Source organism: Uloborus diversus, chromosome 1 (assembly GCF_026930045.1).
Source record: "Uloborus diversus isolate 005 chromosome 1, Udiv.v.3.1, whole genome shotgun sequence".
NCBI classification, from domain to species: Eukaryota; Metazoa; Arthropoda; class Arachnida; order Araneae; family Uloboridae; genus Uloborus; species Uloborus diversus.
The window spans coordinates 28,063,571-28,081,753 of record NC_072731.1 but is presented as its reverse complement, the minus strand read 5'-3'; the positions used below and the strand labels follow the sequence as shown (position 1 = coordinate 28,081,753).

Sequence of the window (18,183 nt, the reverse complement as noted above, 5' to 3'; positions counted from 1 at the left end):
TAGGGTGGAACGAAAAAAACAAAGTTTTTACTTTCGAATTGTAGTAGTGCAGAAAAGTTGCGATTGGTGAAGACTTACAAAACAAAACAAAAATTTTTAAAATCGGATAATATCTTCCAATCCCGCAACGAGCCTAAAAATTTGAAAAAATGGAAAATTTCATGTGTTTTTAGCGATTTTTTAAAAACTTTGCTCCAACGTTTCTTTTTAATACTCTAAGACGGAAAAGTTACGATTGCTGAAGCCTTCAGAAATTTAAAAAAACATATTGAAATTAAATAATACCTTCTGATCCATTAACAAGCATGAAAAGTTTAAAAAAAAGGAGAATTTCACCTTTTCTTAGTGATTAAAAATAAAATTGTTCTTCTTGTTTTTTATCCCCGGTGTTACAGGGAAAAGCCTTTTAAAAAACCCTATATATTACACATAAACATTAATTTATTTCTTGACTTTTAAGGTATCTTCTAAACATGCAAAACAAAAAATGTTCTTTACAAAAATGAAACATTTTCAAATAATAGAAAGTTATAAAATATTGACCGAATTTACAATCCAGTATACAAGTCTTATTGTTTTAAGTGTTACTTGTTGAAGCTAATTTATAATCAGATTTTTTGGAAAATTCGGGCATAATTAATTTAGATTTCAATGTTGCTCTTATGTAGCTATCTGTCTATTTAAATCCACACACTTTGAGTGAAGCCTCCGTCACTAGCTTCACATATCTTTCGACAACTTGCGTATGGCAGGGGAATAGCTTTATATCCCAGTCGGGTATAGTGCCAGTTGCAATAAGATTTTCAATGTCTTTGTTAGGAACTTTTCGAAGAAAAGGTGGAGAAGATAGCTTTGTCGTGTTCCAATTAATAATCTTTGTGTAATCTTCTGCTTCGAAATTTAGAGATGGACTGACAAAGTTTCTAATGCTTTTGCCTTTAGAAACAGACTCCCTGGCTTTTAAGACGTTTTTAAACGCTAGTTCTCTTATGTGCCTCCTTTCATCAAACACCATTGCCATTAATAAGTTTTCGGGATGCGCAAAGAAAGAGTTTCTTTCAATGACAAAGTAAACAACTTGTTTCAGATAGTCAGATAAGTATCCACAGGTTTGAATAGTTCTGTAAACATGAATGGCACCGTCTGTGAAATTTTTGCGATTCATCATTTCAAACCAGACCGGCACGTATAACATCTTAAAATAAAAGTCACTATGTCTTTTAACTCACCTGATGGGATCGATACACTTACGTACAGTCTAAGGACTCTATTTGCACAAGTGAGCCATCTGGAATGTGAGAGTAGGCCGGGGTCACGTTTGACAAATCATTTGGGCAATTGCCACCCTTTATTGCCTGAGATTTATCTAAAAGATATCTTTGATCCTTGCTCAAGCACTTTCTGTTTCATCTGGAATTGTACAGTCAGTTGCTTAAAAATCTATTACTGGCAGTTTTTTGCAACCTCTGAGTTGTTCTCCTATTGGTCCAGAAAACGAATTTGGGCCAGTTGTTCCACCATCCAAATACCGAAAAAGATGGCGAAAAGGCAACTCAATGAAATATAATTAACAAATAGCCCATTGCAATGATCGTCCAATATAAATTTCAAATTGACGAATCGCGCCACTTTTCCACCCAGTATTGATTTTAGTACCATCGCAACCTACGATGGCTAAATCATCCAGTAAAATTCTTTGTTCATTTAGATATGAAACAATGCTATTTACTACGTCTTTGACTGATCCAGAGTTTGGAGACATGTGGCCAATGTAAACGGAATCAGGTTCTTTGATAATAGAATAATGCTCTTCTTTCACTGTTCGCCGAAATTGCTTTGATTCAATCTTATCTATATATAAAGTATCATCTTTTCTTCCGTCAAAATAAATACCCCGAACGGAGTATTGCTTAATGCCATTTTGCAGATCTTTTCTATTTTGGCTCTTTTCTCTCCTAATTTTTTGTCTATCAACAACTTTGGAAGTATCTGTTTCAGTCACTAAGCCAACGTCTTGAAGCACACTGGATGCTATGGCAGCAGTTGCACGATCAGATACGCCGTAACGATCGCTACTTAGTGCCGTAGTTTTCAGCTTAATCCTCATCTGCCACCGGGTTTTCTTCTCTGGGTCGGTTGACTTGTAATCATTATCAGTTTTTCTCTTGACTGAACAACTTGGTTGTTCTTCATTTGAAAGATCAGATTTATATTTCATGTCTGAAACGCATTCAGTAACTTTTCGTTTTAAGGCATAGGCTTTTCTTTGAAATCTTTTTTTCAACCTTTTTGTTTCCTTTTGGTCCAAAGTTCCAATTTTTCCTATGCCATTTTTCATCTGAAGATTGAGAAATCTTTGCTCAGAGATCGGTATCTTTTTAGATTTTTCACACGTACATTTCATGTAAATTGGACATTCACAAATGTCTGTGGTCTTTTTACAAGTGCAAATAACATTCATTACGCACTTACACGCAGAGACGTCTAAGAGTTTCCTTGCTTCACTTTTAAATTTATCAATCCTTTCTTTAAACTTTGGTTTATCCTTGTCTCGGTTGTAAGATCTCATGAAATTGAGATATTTTTTGTAGAAGATATCAATGAGCTGAGCAATTCTTTTCAGGGAAACTGTAGGAATCGAGGCCTTATGAAAGATAAATTTTAACTTTTTGCGCCACTATGTCCTCAACAATGGAAAAACTCACTTTCGTGTTATTGACTTTTCTAACTAACTCAAATCTTTCTCGAAAGTAACTTTGAAGTACATTTTCATAAGTAGGGAGTTTATTTGTTGGCAAATCTCTCGGGTGGCCAAATATAGGGCAATCAAAGGACTTTCTCGTAATTTTTTTCTGCAAAGATGGATTCATGTTTGAAAGACGTTTAGCAGAGCAAATCGACTTCACACGCACATTAGAGAAACATTGAGAAATACTGATGCCAGCACGACTGCTTTATTCATTTAAGTAAGATACCTATAGACACAAGCCAACTAAAGAACTCATAAATTCAAGATCGTGATGCGCTAATGGGGCGTATTAGATGCATTATACATACACTGTACTGAGCGGCATCAACAAATATAAGTCTCGCGGGATTAAAGGGCCATGTGCACAATTTCACAGGCAGGCTAATACTAAAGTATCACATTTGTTTTATAAACAAACGTTCCTTCATTAGTATTTCATACCGAACTTATGAGGATCGTTAAACTAAAATAAAAAAAGAAGCTGAAAAGGGACTTAAAGTTTACATTTTTTCAAACATATAGGTTCGTTGCGTGATCGGAAAATATTGTTTTATTTCAAAAAGATATTTTATTTTTGTTTTGAAGTCTTCACTAAACGTAACTGCTCCGTTCTGTAACCTGAAAAAGTACATTGAACCAAAAATGTTAAAAATTCAGAAAAAAACCTGAAATTCTCAACTTTTTCGATATTTTAGGCTTGTTTCTAAATCAGAAGGTATTATTAGATTTCAATTTTTTTTTTATTTCTGAAGGCTTTACCAATCGTAACTTTTCCGTCTTAGAGCCTTAAAAAGAAACATTAAAACAAAATTTTTGAAAAATCACTAAGAAAACACGAAATTTTCCATTTTTTCAAATATTTAGGCTCGTTGCGGGATCGGAAGATATTATCCGATTTTTAAAATTTTTGTTTTGTTTTGTAAATCTTCACCAATCGCAACTTTTCCGCACTATTACGATTCGAAAATAAAAACTTTGTTTTTTTCGTTCCACCCTACTGGTCATCTTGAATAGAGCCCTGCATTGTGAAGACGATATTGCACCATAGTAGCAGAGATTCTTCTTCTGGATGCAACAAAGTGGTCTGAGGCAACGAGCTGCGGCACAATAGTGGTTCTTCTCCTTCGGCCAAAAGAACTAGAAAACGGTCTTCTACAGGTGTTGTTGCTCCCCTAATAGCAAAACTTCTTGCATCAATCTTGACAGATCTTGATATTATACTGACGGCGTCAATATTGACGTGTTTAATACTGCATAAAGCTTGCATAAAGATTAAAAAGCAATATTACAATAACAACACGTATGCAACATTGCATTCATCTTAAAATATCAATATTGATATTACCTTACAATAACAACATTGCATACATATTGACGCCGTCAAGATGTATTGATTTCATGCTGTCGCCGTCAAGGTAATTAGTACACAATAGAACAGGTGGACCTTCGTTGATACTTGCGCATGCGCACAGTTCTTTCTACCCAGCGTCCCTCGAATTGCTGGCACATCTTCCTCCTTCGACCTACGATTTCAGTCGGTTCAGAGGAGCTGCACGTGGCGTTGTCGTTGCGTTCTTTAGGCTTCGTTAAGTTGGTTGCTTAGTTATTAGTGTGGAATAGTATTGTTTTAGGAATAACTTATGAATGACCGATAACTGCATTTGTTTATTAATATAGTACTAAACAAGTCATATCGCAGACGATGTGCGATCAATGTTAGAAATGGCCGAAAATAACTTTTTTCGTCCCTAGACTTCGAAACGAAGGACATGAAGCCCAGAATTTCGTATTATCACTTCAAACTCATGAGTAAGATTAATTTTATTCAATGGTTATTTATGTTATTCTTTAGGATAAATTCATGTGTTTTGTCCATGGGATATTTTCAATGCTGACATCCATTTGGAAATGTACTTTATTGTATTTATTTACTTATTTATTATTTTACTTTCTTTATTCTTAAATGTGTTATAAAAACTTCCGCAATTATTCCTAACTAGGCATCTTATGTCTTTATAATACAATTAGAAGCATGAATTTATAAAATAAGTCAAGTATTATGCAAAACGAAGAAACTTTCATTTTTTAAATTAAATTGTGAGTACTATTAATACCTTTATATGAATTTCCGATCAGATGTCAGCTTTAAGGAAATATTCTTAGGCTAGAAAACTATCTTGAAGAATAACAGAAATAATTACAGAATGAAATTTAATTCTCGAGTTTCAAGTGAAAATAATACAAAGAAATAAATAGATAAAACACCTTGCAAACGTGCTGATTTCATACTGTCATGTCAATGTATCCTGACATTTTCCTGTCATATCAATACGTATGCAATATTACAAAAGCAAGATCATCTTGCCTAGACCTTGATTTCATGCTGTCATGACAACATCTTGATATTATCCTGTCATATCAATACGTATGCAAGATTACAAAAGCAAGATCATCTTGCCTAGACCTTGATTTTATGCTGTCATGACAACATCTTGATATTATCCTGTCATATCAATACGTATGCAATATTACAAAAGCAGCCTACCTTGATATTTTCCTGATATTATGTTGCATACACCTTGTCAGCCAATATTGTGGCAGCCTGCTGACAGCATAAAGGGAGTAACATAACAACATTGAGGCAGCATTAATGCAAGATGATTTTTCTTGCATGTCAACCTTTATGCAATACTGAGGCAAGATATTTTGCTTACTGGGTCGTGGTCGACCTGGAACAGGTCTTCAGGACATAGAATCTTCTGATTAGTATTGATCCAAAGTCGCTGAACAACACTACGAGGCACATTGAGACGTCTAGCAGCTTTAGCCTGAAATAATCCCATTTCCATCCATCCAACTGCCTGCCACCTTAACGAATCGGGCAAACGACATCTCTGACATTTTCTAATCTCTATTGACTATTGTCACCGAAACTGCCAACAACAGTTGAAAATCAACACAACTTACACACAAAAGTACAAAAGCTGATATTTGCATATTTTTTTCTCACTTATAAAGATATGTTCTTTTCTATAAAATAAAAGGGGCAGCTGACTCATTCCATTTCAAATCAGGCAGGCAGGTATGAAAAGTGTCATATAATCATCACTGGTTTTTTTTGAAAAAAAAAAGTAGTTACAAGTAAGGGACATACGAAATATCCCAAAAGGATTTTACAAGAAAATTTTTTTTTCTTCAGTTACAGCCTACTTAAATTCGGCACAAAATCGGCCATTTTTGAAAAAAACAGCAAAACACTCGATTTGAAATGAACACTCTATTTCAAAAGTATTTAACCTATTTGAATAATTCTTTTTGAATTATTCAATTAAAAAATTATTTTTGTGTAGAAAAAACTGTTTTTACCGGTTTTATGATTTTTTTTCCTCCATGAAAAAAAAAGTTGTTTTTTTTTACCAAACAGAAATGGCAGTTTGAAGCCTTTATATGATAGTTTCATAGCATATTTTATTATAGTCCTTAGATCCATACAGCCTTGGAAATAAAATTTGAAAATTTTCAAAAATTAACGATTTTTAAAGTGAGATTACTCAAAAAACCCATTTTTTTTAAATCTAAAAATTGGCTCATTTGATCCCCTTTTAATGCTTAACAAGTGGATATACACTACATCCCGTGTTTTTTCTCAGAAAATGTTTTATGATTTTTTGACAGTGACCTTATTGACCATGGCATACATGTAAAATAAAAATTTCTAATAATTTCTTTCACTGAAATTCAGATCATATTAATGTCTAATAGCTACAATAATGGTGCACTTTATCAGTAACAGCTGAAATCTTTCCTTTTTCTTGTTTCACTATTAGTTTAGTTTGGCTCCAAAGTTATGCATTCACCGTTACTTAATATGCCACAACGAATCAATTTTTTTCTCTTTCAATTACAACGTGCCGTTCAATTACATGACAGGAGAAACCATCCAAGCTCAAATTGAAAAGCAAAACAATGCATTTAAAACGATTTACTATTTTAATTTTGTGCTTTGGTTGTCCCAAAATTTTTAGATCCTACCTCGTATGCTTACTTTTATACATAAGTATAAGTCCACTAAATTCAAAATGCAAAACTCACCTATAGTTTGAGAATTTAAAAAACCCATCTTTTTTATGAGAGAAAAAATCTATTGAAGATGCCTGTAAAATATAACCTAACAGATCTCACTAAACGTAGCTATTATAACCAGCGATCCAATTTCTGACAAAAGAAGTTCAGGAGCCCTATAGTCTTTAGAACTTTTTTCAATGCTTAGGTGGCGTGAATTCGGTCAAACTACAAAAATTTGAGTGAAGTAAGCAAGAAAGTATGGGAGCTCAGCTTCCATAACAAATAAGCCCTGATCAGCAGAAAAATATTTATATAATGAAGTCAAATGGTCACCAAACACTCTTCTATAATTACGCACAGAGTCATACAAAAACACGAATACACTGGGTCATCTAAAGCACGCATATTATTAAAAGTCAGTAAGATTTTAGTTGTTGCTGATAAAATATACCATTATTGTAGCTATTAGGCATTAATATAATCAGAATTTCAGTGAATGAAATTATTATACATTTTCATTTTACCTGCATGCTATCGCCGATAAGGTCACTTTTAAAGAAATCATAAAACATTTTCTGGGGAAAAACACGGGATGCGGTGTATATTCACTTATTAAGCATTAAAAGGGGTTAAAATGAGCCAATTTTTAGATTAAAAAAACAATAGTTTTTTTTTGAATAATCTCACTTCAAAAATCGTTGATTTTTGAAAATTTTCAAATTTTACACAAATACAAAAGTGACGACCAGCAACAGGCTCTGGGCCCAGCTAGACTGGTCCTAGTCAATTTACAATCCCCGGTGAAGATCAATGGCCCTCTTAAAACTATCTACTCCCTTGCTCATTACCACCTCTTCCGGTAAATTGTTCCAAGGTTCCACTACCCTGCTAAAATAATAATTCTTCCTAACATCCATGTTAGCCTGAGATTTAAATAGCTTAAAACAATGACCCATTGTCCTGTTTTCAGTGCTAAACTTCAGCCCCGTAATATCTTTCATTTTAATAAATTTAAACAACTGAATCATGTCCCCTCGGTCTCTTCTTTGCTCAAGACTGTACATTTTTAGCCTTCTAAGCCTGGAATCATAGTCTAAGTGAGAAAGTCCATTTATTAACCATGTAGCTCGCCTTTGAACCCTTTCCAATACATTAATGTCTTTCTTAAGATAAGGAGACCAAAACTGAACAGCATATTCCAAATGAGGTCTTACCAAACTTCTATATAAGGGCAGAAGAACTTCTTTAGATTTGTTTGAAATAGATCTATTGATAAACCCAAGCATCTTATTGACCTTGTTACTAGCAATGCTGCACTGTTGGCTAAACTTTAAATCCTGACTTATTAAGACCCCCAGATCAGTAACTTTACCTGACTAATGACTGAACCTTGCAAATAATAACTTGTACACTTATTTCCATGCCAAAAATGTAGCACTTGACATTTCCCAACATTAACAGCCATACCCCATTTATCAGCCCACTCCGTAATATGATCTAGATCCTCTTGCAGCTGTTTTGCTTGTTCTTCATTTTCTACAGTCCCCTTAACTTTGACATCATCAGCAAAACAATTCATGTTCCCAGAAATATTTTTGTGAATATCGTTCATAAAAACAATGAACAAAACAGGCCCTAACACTGATCCTTGAGGAACCCCGCTTAAAACCTCACTCCAATTAGAATAATTTCCCCTTACAACTACCCTTTGTTTCCTTCCGGTCAGTCAGTTTTTTACCCAAATGAAAGTTTTCCCTCCTATTCCTATATCAGCTAATTTGCTAAGTAGAGCAACATGCGGTATCTTATCGAAAGCTTTTTGAAAATCAATGTAAACAACATCTACAGGCTTCTTATTGTCCAAAGCCATGGTAACTTTGTCATAGAAATGTAATAAATTAGTTGCACAAGATTTACCTTTCCTGAAACCGTACTGAAAACTAGTCAATAGATTATTAGTCTCTAGAAAATTTACTATCTTAATTTCCATCAATGTTTCAAAAATTTTGCAAACCACCGAAGTTAGACTCACAGGTCTATAATTTCCCGCACTCCCTTTAGACCCTTTCTTAAAGAGTGGTGTAATGTTAGCCACCTTCCAGTCCTCTGGCACTGTCCCCGAGTTACAAGAAGCATTGAAAATATTTACGATTACATCTGCTAATTCTTCCGCGCATTCAACTAAAATTTTTGGATAAATGTTATCAGGTCCCGGAGCCTTAGTCTCTTTATTTTTTTTCAAATGAAGTAAAACGTCATCCCTGTAAAATACAAAGTCCTCAAGCTGTACTATAGCTTGTGTCTTGTTGGTGTCAACTGTTGAGATACAGTTATTATCAGCCTTATTATTATTACCAGCCTTGGAAATTTTACTTCCACGGCTGGATGGATCTAAGGATTATAATAAAATATGCCATGAAACTATCATAAAAGGGCTTTAGACTGCCATCTTCGTTTAGTAAAAAACCTTTTTTGTCATGGAGAAAAAAAATAAAATCGATAAAAATGCATTTTTTTTTGCCACAAATATATATTTTTTTCTTTCCTAACTAAATATCCAAAAACCATGTCTAGATGATGTGTGGGTTCTTATTTATTTTCAGAAAAAAGAACTATTCAAATAGGTTAAATACTTTTGAAATAGTGTCCATTTCAAATTGAATGTTTTGTTGGTTTTTTTCCAAAATGGCCGATTTTGGCAGAATTTTAGTAGGCTGTAACTGATGATTTTTTTCTTGCAAAATCCTTTTGGGATATTTCACACGCCCCTTAGTTGTAACTACTGTAATTTTTTCAAAAAAATCGGTGATGGTCATGCGACAGGCCCTGCCTGATATGAAATGGCTCAGCTATCGTTTTTTCATAAATGGTTAAAAAGTTCGTTATTACCATTCATGCATAATATGCACCTTTTTGTTACTACCATTTATTCGAAAAACATGTTGTACTTTAACTTTTTGAGGCCAGTGTACTTTAAATTTGATTACATTGTTAGAAAAATAGGTGTTTTAATCTTGCTGAATACTTTTTTTTTTTGTGTGTGTGTGTGCTTCCTGAAAATAATTGAATTCTCGTAGCATGAACATTGATAGTTTTTAGTATGCGCTTAACTAAGGGAGTGTGACCAAAATAGGTCAAACCAGTGTATTTCAATTTGTGTCACAAAAAATAAATAAAGGTGTAAAAGTGTAATTTCTAAGTTTTAAGACCGTGAGAATTATTTTTTTTCCATGTATGAACTAAAACAGCAACATCACAATAAAACAATCCAAATTTAAAGAAAAAGAATCCTTAACCATGCCCATAATTATAGTTGGGGCAAACCTAACCTGGCAGCGTCAGCAAAATTAGTCGACTTCACCTGGCTATACAGATCCTAATCACAGCATTAGGCGCTGCCAAGTTAGGCTTGCCCCAAATATCATCAATTACCCTAATTTCTTTCTTGTAACTAGGTTTTTATGAGAGCTAAGTGGGAATTGATTCTGATTCTTCTAACAGGTTATTGTGCCGTTAGATTGGGAAGAAGAGAAAACCAGCAGAAATTCTGAAAAAAGAAACATTTTTGCATCTAGAGGTTGGCAGCCCGGTGGGCAAAGAGCGAGCGAGAAAGGAAGAATACATTATGAGAGGAATATAAATAATAAAGGTACATTGAAATAATTTTGTACATTATTTTTTCTTCATGCAAAAGTTAAGATGCTTGACTTTCTTGGGATAACTTGACTTTCTTGGGATAAAGTGTTTACTAACAAGAAACTTTTGAAATCGACAGGTATATCTATTTTTGAGAACTTAACTAGAGCTAGAAGTGTTTTTTACAAGCAACTAAGAAGTTTTCAAGTCAACTGTTGGACAAGAGGGGGGGATATACTTGTACAGCATGAAGGTCACATTAAAGTTTTAAGAAAATTATCCGAAATGCAACGTTATATTGATTCATTTGCATCTGATAAAAATGTTCATTAATTGTTACTATTTTTGTAATTATATTTGGTTTTCTATGTTTACTCATTTGTCTAGATTACTATTTGACTTGCTTTAATTTATAAGTCTTTTTTGGTGATATTTACTTTATGGCTTTATGAGTTTCATTGGTTCATGTATTTTTTTTCTGTTATTCTATTTAATTGGATTATGGGTTGTGTCTGCTGATTTTCTTTTGCTTGACACCTTCAATAGTTCTATTTTTTTCTACTGACCTTTCGTTTTCCCTTTTTGTTTATTTTTTTCTTAATGAACTCTGCATATTATAATATTGATAGTCTGAACTCTCAAACAGCAAATCACAACACTAACACACTTGGGGAATTTAAATACTGCACTATTTTGCACATAAATGTAAGAAGTATTGGATCTAAGGTTGATGAATTAAACAGATTAATTAATGAAATTGATGATATCATGATAATTGGAATCACTGAAACATGGGGTATTTTGGATGGGTTTACATATTTTCCGGGTTTCAACTGTCATTTTATTAACAGAATGAATAAAATTGGTGGAGGAGTAGCTCTTTTTATAAAACAAGACTTTAATAATGTTTTTACATGTGTTAAATTTACTTTTATAACTGAATTTTGCGAAATTGTCACTGTTGAATTTGATAAAGTTGTGTTTTCAACTATTTATAAACCTCCAAAAGGTGACTTTACTGCCTTTTTTTCTGTTATTGAATCTCTGTGTGATTATGCTAAAGAAGTCAGAAAACAAATATGCATTTTTGGAGATTTTAACATTAATTTTCTTGAAAAAAATGACCATGTTAATATGATAGAAGACTTATTCAGATCCCATTGCTGCATTAATTACATTAACAAACCTACTCGAATAACTCATAGTACTTCTACTTTAATTGATATAATTGCTACAAACGTATATGATAATTTTTTTCATCTCAATCCCGAAAACTTGGGCAATTTTGACATTGCAAGTTTCGATCACTCTGGTTCTGTTGGTTTTAATCGGGAAATTTTTGCTGGCATAATAATCTCAGATATTTCTGATCATCTACCTGTTTTTGTCAAAATTAATCAGAAATTAATTTTTAATAATCATATAGTCTTAAATGAAAATAATGTTTGCGCTGAATCTATGATCCGGTCTTATAATCCGCAATCTCTTGAAGATTTCAGACTTTTTATTTCTACAGTAAACTGGAAAGATATCTTAACATTTAATAACATTGATGACAACTACAATGCTTTTTTAAAAACATTTTCTGAGTACTATGATATTTTTTTCCCTTTTATTGCCTTTAAAAAGAAGAAAAAAATGAGAAAGTGTTGGATGAACAGTGTCTTACTAAAAAAGATTAAATACAGAAATAAGCTCTATCAGAAATTCATTCACACTAGAAACTACGACGATTTATTAACCTACAAGACTTATAGAAATAGAATAAATAAGGAAATTAAAAGAGTGAAAAGGCAGTTCTATTGCGATTTATTTTCCGTTGATAAATCAACTAAAGCTATATGGAATAATTTAAAGAAAATTAATGTCAAAGTTAAGGGAATGGAACAGTGTGATATTGGAGATTTAAACAATGGCGATGTAGTTGTTGTGAATGATGCAGATAAGGCTGAGCTCTTGAATAATTATTTTCTTAATATAACTGATAATTTAATCAATGCTAATGATACTCATGTTTCTAATGATCTTTCATTCCAAGGGTATTTAAAAAATTTGAAGTCAGTGCCTAACTCCTTTTATCTTTATGAAATTACTACTACTGAGATATACATGACAATTAATAAATTGAATGCTTCAAAAAGTGCAGGTCATGATGGAATACACCCTAGAGTGATAAAATACATTAATAATGAGATTTCTCCTGTACTTACTATATTATTTAATAATGTTTTTTCTGAGTTTAAAATACCTAATAATTTAAAAATTTGTAAAGTTGTTCCTATTTTCAAAAAAAAAGGTAACCCTATGGATATTAAAAATTATAGACCAATTTCTATTGCTTGCACATTTACTAAAATTCTTGAGAAATTAATTTATACAAGGATTTGGAACTACTTTTATAATAACAAGTTATTATTTAATAACCAGTATGGTTTCACTAAAAATAAATCAACAGAAGCAGCTATAGTTCGAGCAATTGATTATATTCAGAAAGAGATTGATATTAAAAAAAATATTGTACTTGGTTTTTTCCTAGATCTCACAAAAGCTTTTGACGTTATTGATCACAATATTTTGCTGCTCAAATTAAAGTTTTATGGTGTAAGAGGGGGGCCATTTAAATTGTTCCAGAGTTATTTAAGAAATAGAAAACAATATGTTTATATTAAAAATACAAAATCGAAATTACTTACTGTTACTCATGGTGTTCCTCAAGGATCAATTTTGGGCCCACTGTTATTTATCATTTTTCTAAACGACATTTTCTCTATTGCAAATAACTCATTAATACTGTCTTATGCTGATGACACATCTGTTTTTATTGGAGAAAAAGATGTAGTTTCCTTATATAATAAATGTCAGGTAATTTTAGAGCAAGTCATGACATGGTTTTTAACCAATAAATTATTTGTTAATTATGAAAAAACTAATTACACTGTTTTTCATTGGAAAAATAAAAAAATTGACAATTTTGAACTAAAATTGATTGGAAAAAATTATCAACATGTTGAGAATATAAATTTTTTGGGGGTAAATCTTCAAAATAACTTACGGTGGGACAATCACGTTGAGTTTGTATCAAAAAAGATTTCTCGTAATTTAGGTTTAATTAATTTTGTGTCTAATATTCTTCCTGCTGATGTTCTGTTTATTTTATATTTTTCTTTGATATATTCAGTTCTCAATTATGGTGTTCTTGCTTGGGGCCAAACAACTAAAAATAATCTAAATAGAATAAATATTTTATTAAAAAGATTTCACAGAATAATTAATAGAGATAATATTGTGGGTAACAGTAATAGGAGCTTTTTAAAGACCGTGGAACAAATTTATAAATATAATGTTGGTATTTTTATGTATGATTTAGTAACAAATGGTTTGAATTCAGAAATAGTGACAATCCGTGAATTGGTTCATAACTACCCCACTAGAAACCGTGAAAATATTATACCTATAAACGCAAAAACAAATCTATTGTTTAATGGCATTAACTCCTACGGACCAAGATTGTGGAACACCTTACCCAATTGTTTAAAAACCATTAATAATCGAAATTTGTTTAAGAATAGGCTAAAAAATTTTATACTCAATTCTACTGCAGCCAATTTAGGATAAAGTAGCATATTCGTAATAGTAAGCCTCGGTTCTGTTATAAAATTAGACGTACTTTAATTACATTACTTGTGTTGTGTTTATGTGTTCTTTGTATGATTATGCATTTATTTTTTGTTAATTTTATATTATGTTTTAAACTGGCTCTAAATTAAGCTCTTCTCTGAGTGGTGGGAGTTAGTCAGGCTATTGTATAGCCTTTACTTCCATCTACTCAATCAGGGATTCTCAATTCGACAGAGAGAAATATATTTCTGTTGGTAATTTCTTTTTATTTTATATGTGAAATGCATATTTGTATAATATATGTATGTGTATGTATGTATATGTGTATATATATGTGTGTATATGTGTGTGTGTATATATATATATATTTCCCTGATTGAAATAAATGAATTGAATTGAATTGAATTGAATTGAAAGATCACTGTTTAACCCTCTGATGAATTTCGTGACTCTTAGTGCTACATCAAATTTCATTATACTATTTTCCTAGTTATTCCTTTGTTGACCAGTGTGATTTAAGTGGCGCAATATGGCTGCTTTTCATTTTGGTTGTTAATATTGTTATAGTACTGACACAAGTTAATTTCTGAAAATGTAAAAAATTTTAAAAACAAAAATCCACCTTATACGTGCATTTTATTATTATTCTTTCACCATTATTCCTTAACATTTTGGGCATACAAATACTTTTTCTTCAGAAAATAATAGTTTAGACAGTAGAGGTTTAACGCCGTTTAGATTTGAAGTTCCTTGTCCTCAGGGCTTGACTAAGATATCAGAAAGTCCTAGGCTTAACACTTTCTCGTGGTCCCTCTGTTGTGAAACCTAATACAATTTTGACTATTTGGGAGCCCCTAAATATCAAAAGTAATACCGCATGAATCATGTTTATACTTTAGAAATAAAATGTATGATAATTTTGGTGAAATGCTAAGTTTCAATAAACTGAAATTATTCCAGGGAATTCCGATTCATTCAATGTCCACTACACGCCTTTTGGATCCACAAACTGGATGCCAGGAAAGAGAAAACACCATCCAGGACGAGAAACCGAATCGGAAGACAACGTTGCTGAAGACTCTACTACCAAGAGTCCAGGGACAACTTTTGTCGGGGAATTGGGCAAGAAAAACGTCTTCATATCCAGTGGTTGGGGTCCTGGGGGAAGACAGGTGTCCATGAGCTCGCTCAGAAGGCCTGGCACTCGAAGACAAAAAGAAGGCAAGTCAACAAGTTTGCCAGTTAAGGTCTCCAGTCAAGAATCATGGTCAGTGCCGAGGCAATATTGGTCTGTGCCACACCTGTTTGGAAGTCATTGGCAGTGACACGGTATAGGCCAATAAAACTTTTTCGTTGAGGAGATTGCAACTTTTACTGTGTGTGTGTAATTTGAAATCAATGTTTGATTGTACCGTTAAATTTTGATGTTTGATATTTTCAGCTTTATGTATGTGAAAAACTTTTGATGTTGAAATAATAAAGTTTACTCAAAAACAGTTTCTTATTAAAGACAAAATTGCTATTACTTTATACTTAAGAACATATACTTTTCTGAGTATTAGAAAACTTTCATCACAATTTTCGCACACAAAATAATCAATGATAAAAGTATGAACACACATAGAAGAAAAAGATAAAGAAAGTAAGAATTATTGTTTTGTTTACTAACGATATGAAGACAAAAATCCTAATCAAAAAGTTATCTGTTAAAGAATGACTTGTCTAAGTGCCATTTTTCCCCCGGGAGAAAGTTTTCTAAATTAAAGAACCTCAAATGGTGGTGGAAACCCTTCACCTGAAAAGATGGTAATATAAGGTAAGTGCAGCATGGTTTATGAAAGTCCACCTACGGCTTCAAGTTTTCACAAGTTTTACACAAAACTTTTAGAAGTTCATTTACATCAATTTGCTAGTTTACTACCTGAATTCCAATTTTAAACTAGTTGTGCTTCCAAGAATTTTGGTTTAAGCACTTTGAGGTATTGAAAACCTTTTCCCTTCATGTTTATCTTTATGAGAATAAAAAGTTTTAAGTGGTAAGGCCTTTCTTTTCTTCCAAAAACTGGTGAACTTTCAAAGTCATATTGACAAGCATGTTGTCATGTTAAAGTAGTCAGTCGCCTGGTTACTGTAGTAAATGAGAGATCAAACTCAACTTACGCAGTTAGAACTCGCAAATTAATTCTATTATTCTTTTCAACACATCCTAATTGATAATGTTCCTCACTCTCTCTCTCGCTCAAATAAATAAAACATTTTTGGTCCTAAATTCAGATAAATGTCAAGAGTTCAAAATTTCACTTTTTTTCATTCCTTAGCATTTCCTTTCAAAAACAAATAAGTGAAATTGAAAACTAAGTACATATTAAAATCATATGGGACATAAATATGGTGGATTGTTCAGTGTTGTATGTCTTGACTGCTTCTACATCTACATGTATTGCAAAACTTCACGAATTTAATACAAACATATATTTGTGTATACACACGAACCTCGTTATCACAACACCTTTGGGACTGTCAGCAAAATGTCGTCATAGCCGGAGCGATGTCATAACCGGAGTAGTTTAAAAATTCGTAATTAAACATTAGTTAACAAAATTAGATTTAATGAAGAAATTAATAACGTTATATATGTTTTTAATTAGATTAAACAAATGCAAATTTTAATTATTGGTAGATATAACAAAAATTATTTAAAAAAAAACCTTCACTTCCCTCCCCCCCCCCAATTCTAAAATACTTTCCAATAAGTGTTTGCTAAACTTTTGAATAACATTTTTAACACTCCTCCTTTCCACGAAACTATCAGCAAGAAAAAAAACAATTCAAGACTCTTCACTTTTGTTCGCAATTTGATTAGATTTTGAAGGCTAAGCCTCACCTTTCGAAGGTGAAAAAACCGTTTGTAATTCTTTTATCCACTTTAGAGTTGTGTGTCCCTTTTCAATCTAATGAGGAGCTCTTATCAGTGGCGGCTCGTCACTATGGGCCGGGCCCACCCGACAAAATAGTGCATAATTAGATAATTTAAAAATGTCTTTTGGATTTCAGTTTTAAATAATTCACAGCATGAAACTGATTTTGAATTTCTAGCACTCTGCTCATCGCTAATATAAGAAAAAAGTGTTCCTTTTCTATCAAATAGCAACAGCGCTTTAAGAATGATTCTATAGGCCAATTTAATGACGGCTCACAACTTAACCAACTGCGAGCATTAAATCTAAGTAAAGAAAGCGGCAAGCGACATCACCCCGAACGATGTGTATGGGCCGGATTCCTTCCTGCCCCCTCGAAAAATACCTTCATCCAATAGCAATAGTGGAAGCAATGGGAGGAATGTGTCTCGCCTCGCGTCGCTTATACTAAGTTCCAGTGAGGCGATGGACAGAATTTTCGGAACCCACCCCACGGGGAAAGGAAAAGTTCTCTCATCGCTCTTTCTCTCTCTCTTTTGATTTAATCCATTTTTTTTCCTTTTCTTTAATCCTAAACGGCTATTACTATGAGGTACTGGGGTTTACAATATTTTGGGTTCCCACTCATTTCATTGCATGGGATGTCCATTTTAATTTGTCTATTTTTCTTTATGGAACATAGAGCGCATTCTCGAAATTTCTGAACGGACATTTTATTTTCGAAAAGGCGTTTGCCATTTTTTAAGTTTCAGTTTGAATTTAGGTTCAGTTGGTTTTCAGTGTCGTGCTAATATAATAAGTGTTAAGACTTTATATTTTTGAATTAAAAGCTGCACCTAAAATAATCTTCATAGGGTGAGATTTTTTCAATATTCTTATAAGCTATGATATTTGGTTAAAGTAATAAGTCTTAATCGTGTTGGCCATATTGTCATGCTTTTTCTACGCTAGAGTATTCTAACGCTGAGCAAACCTAAATTATTACACAATGAAAATTAAAAGTAATTTAAATTTCTTATAAAAAGAATATATTGGTAATTAAGTAAACTGTGTTTCTAGAAAAATTAGTTACCAGTTTCGTAATTTGATATATATGAGGCAGTGAGAAGCTAAGGGATGTAAGTGGCAAAATTAAAAATTTGGAGATAACCAGTACAAATGGTAGGTGAACCTCTCCTCTGTCTTAGGGCAAGAGAT

At 32.6% G+C, this 18,183-nt stretch overlaps 1 protein-coding gene across 1 annotated transcript in view; it reads left to right on the top strand.

The window, feature by feature from the left end:
• The window catches only part of LOC129234505 (uncharacterized), a 29,098-nt gene extending 13,544 nt beyond the window's left edge, over positions 1-15,554 (top strand). Inside the window, exons 3-4 of the mRNA XM_054868506.1 lie at positions 10,316-10,463; positions 15,029-15,554. Of these exons, the coding sequence (XP_054724481.1) occupies positions 10,316-10,463; positions 15,029-15,393 (513 nt within the window). The 3' untranslated portion in view covers positions 15,394-15,554. The remainder of the gene's footprint in view (positions 1-10,315; positions 10,464-15,028) is intronic.
• The last annotated feature ends 2,629 nt before the right edge of the window (positions 15,555-18,183 follow it).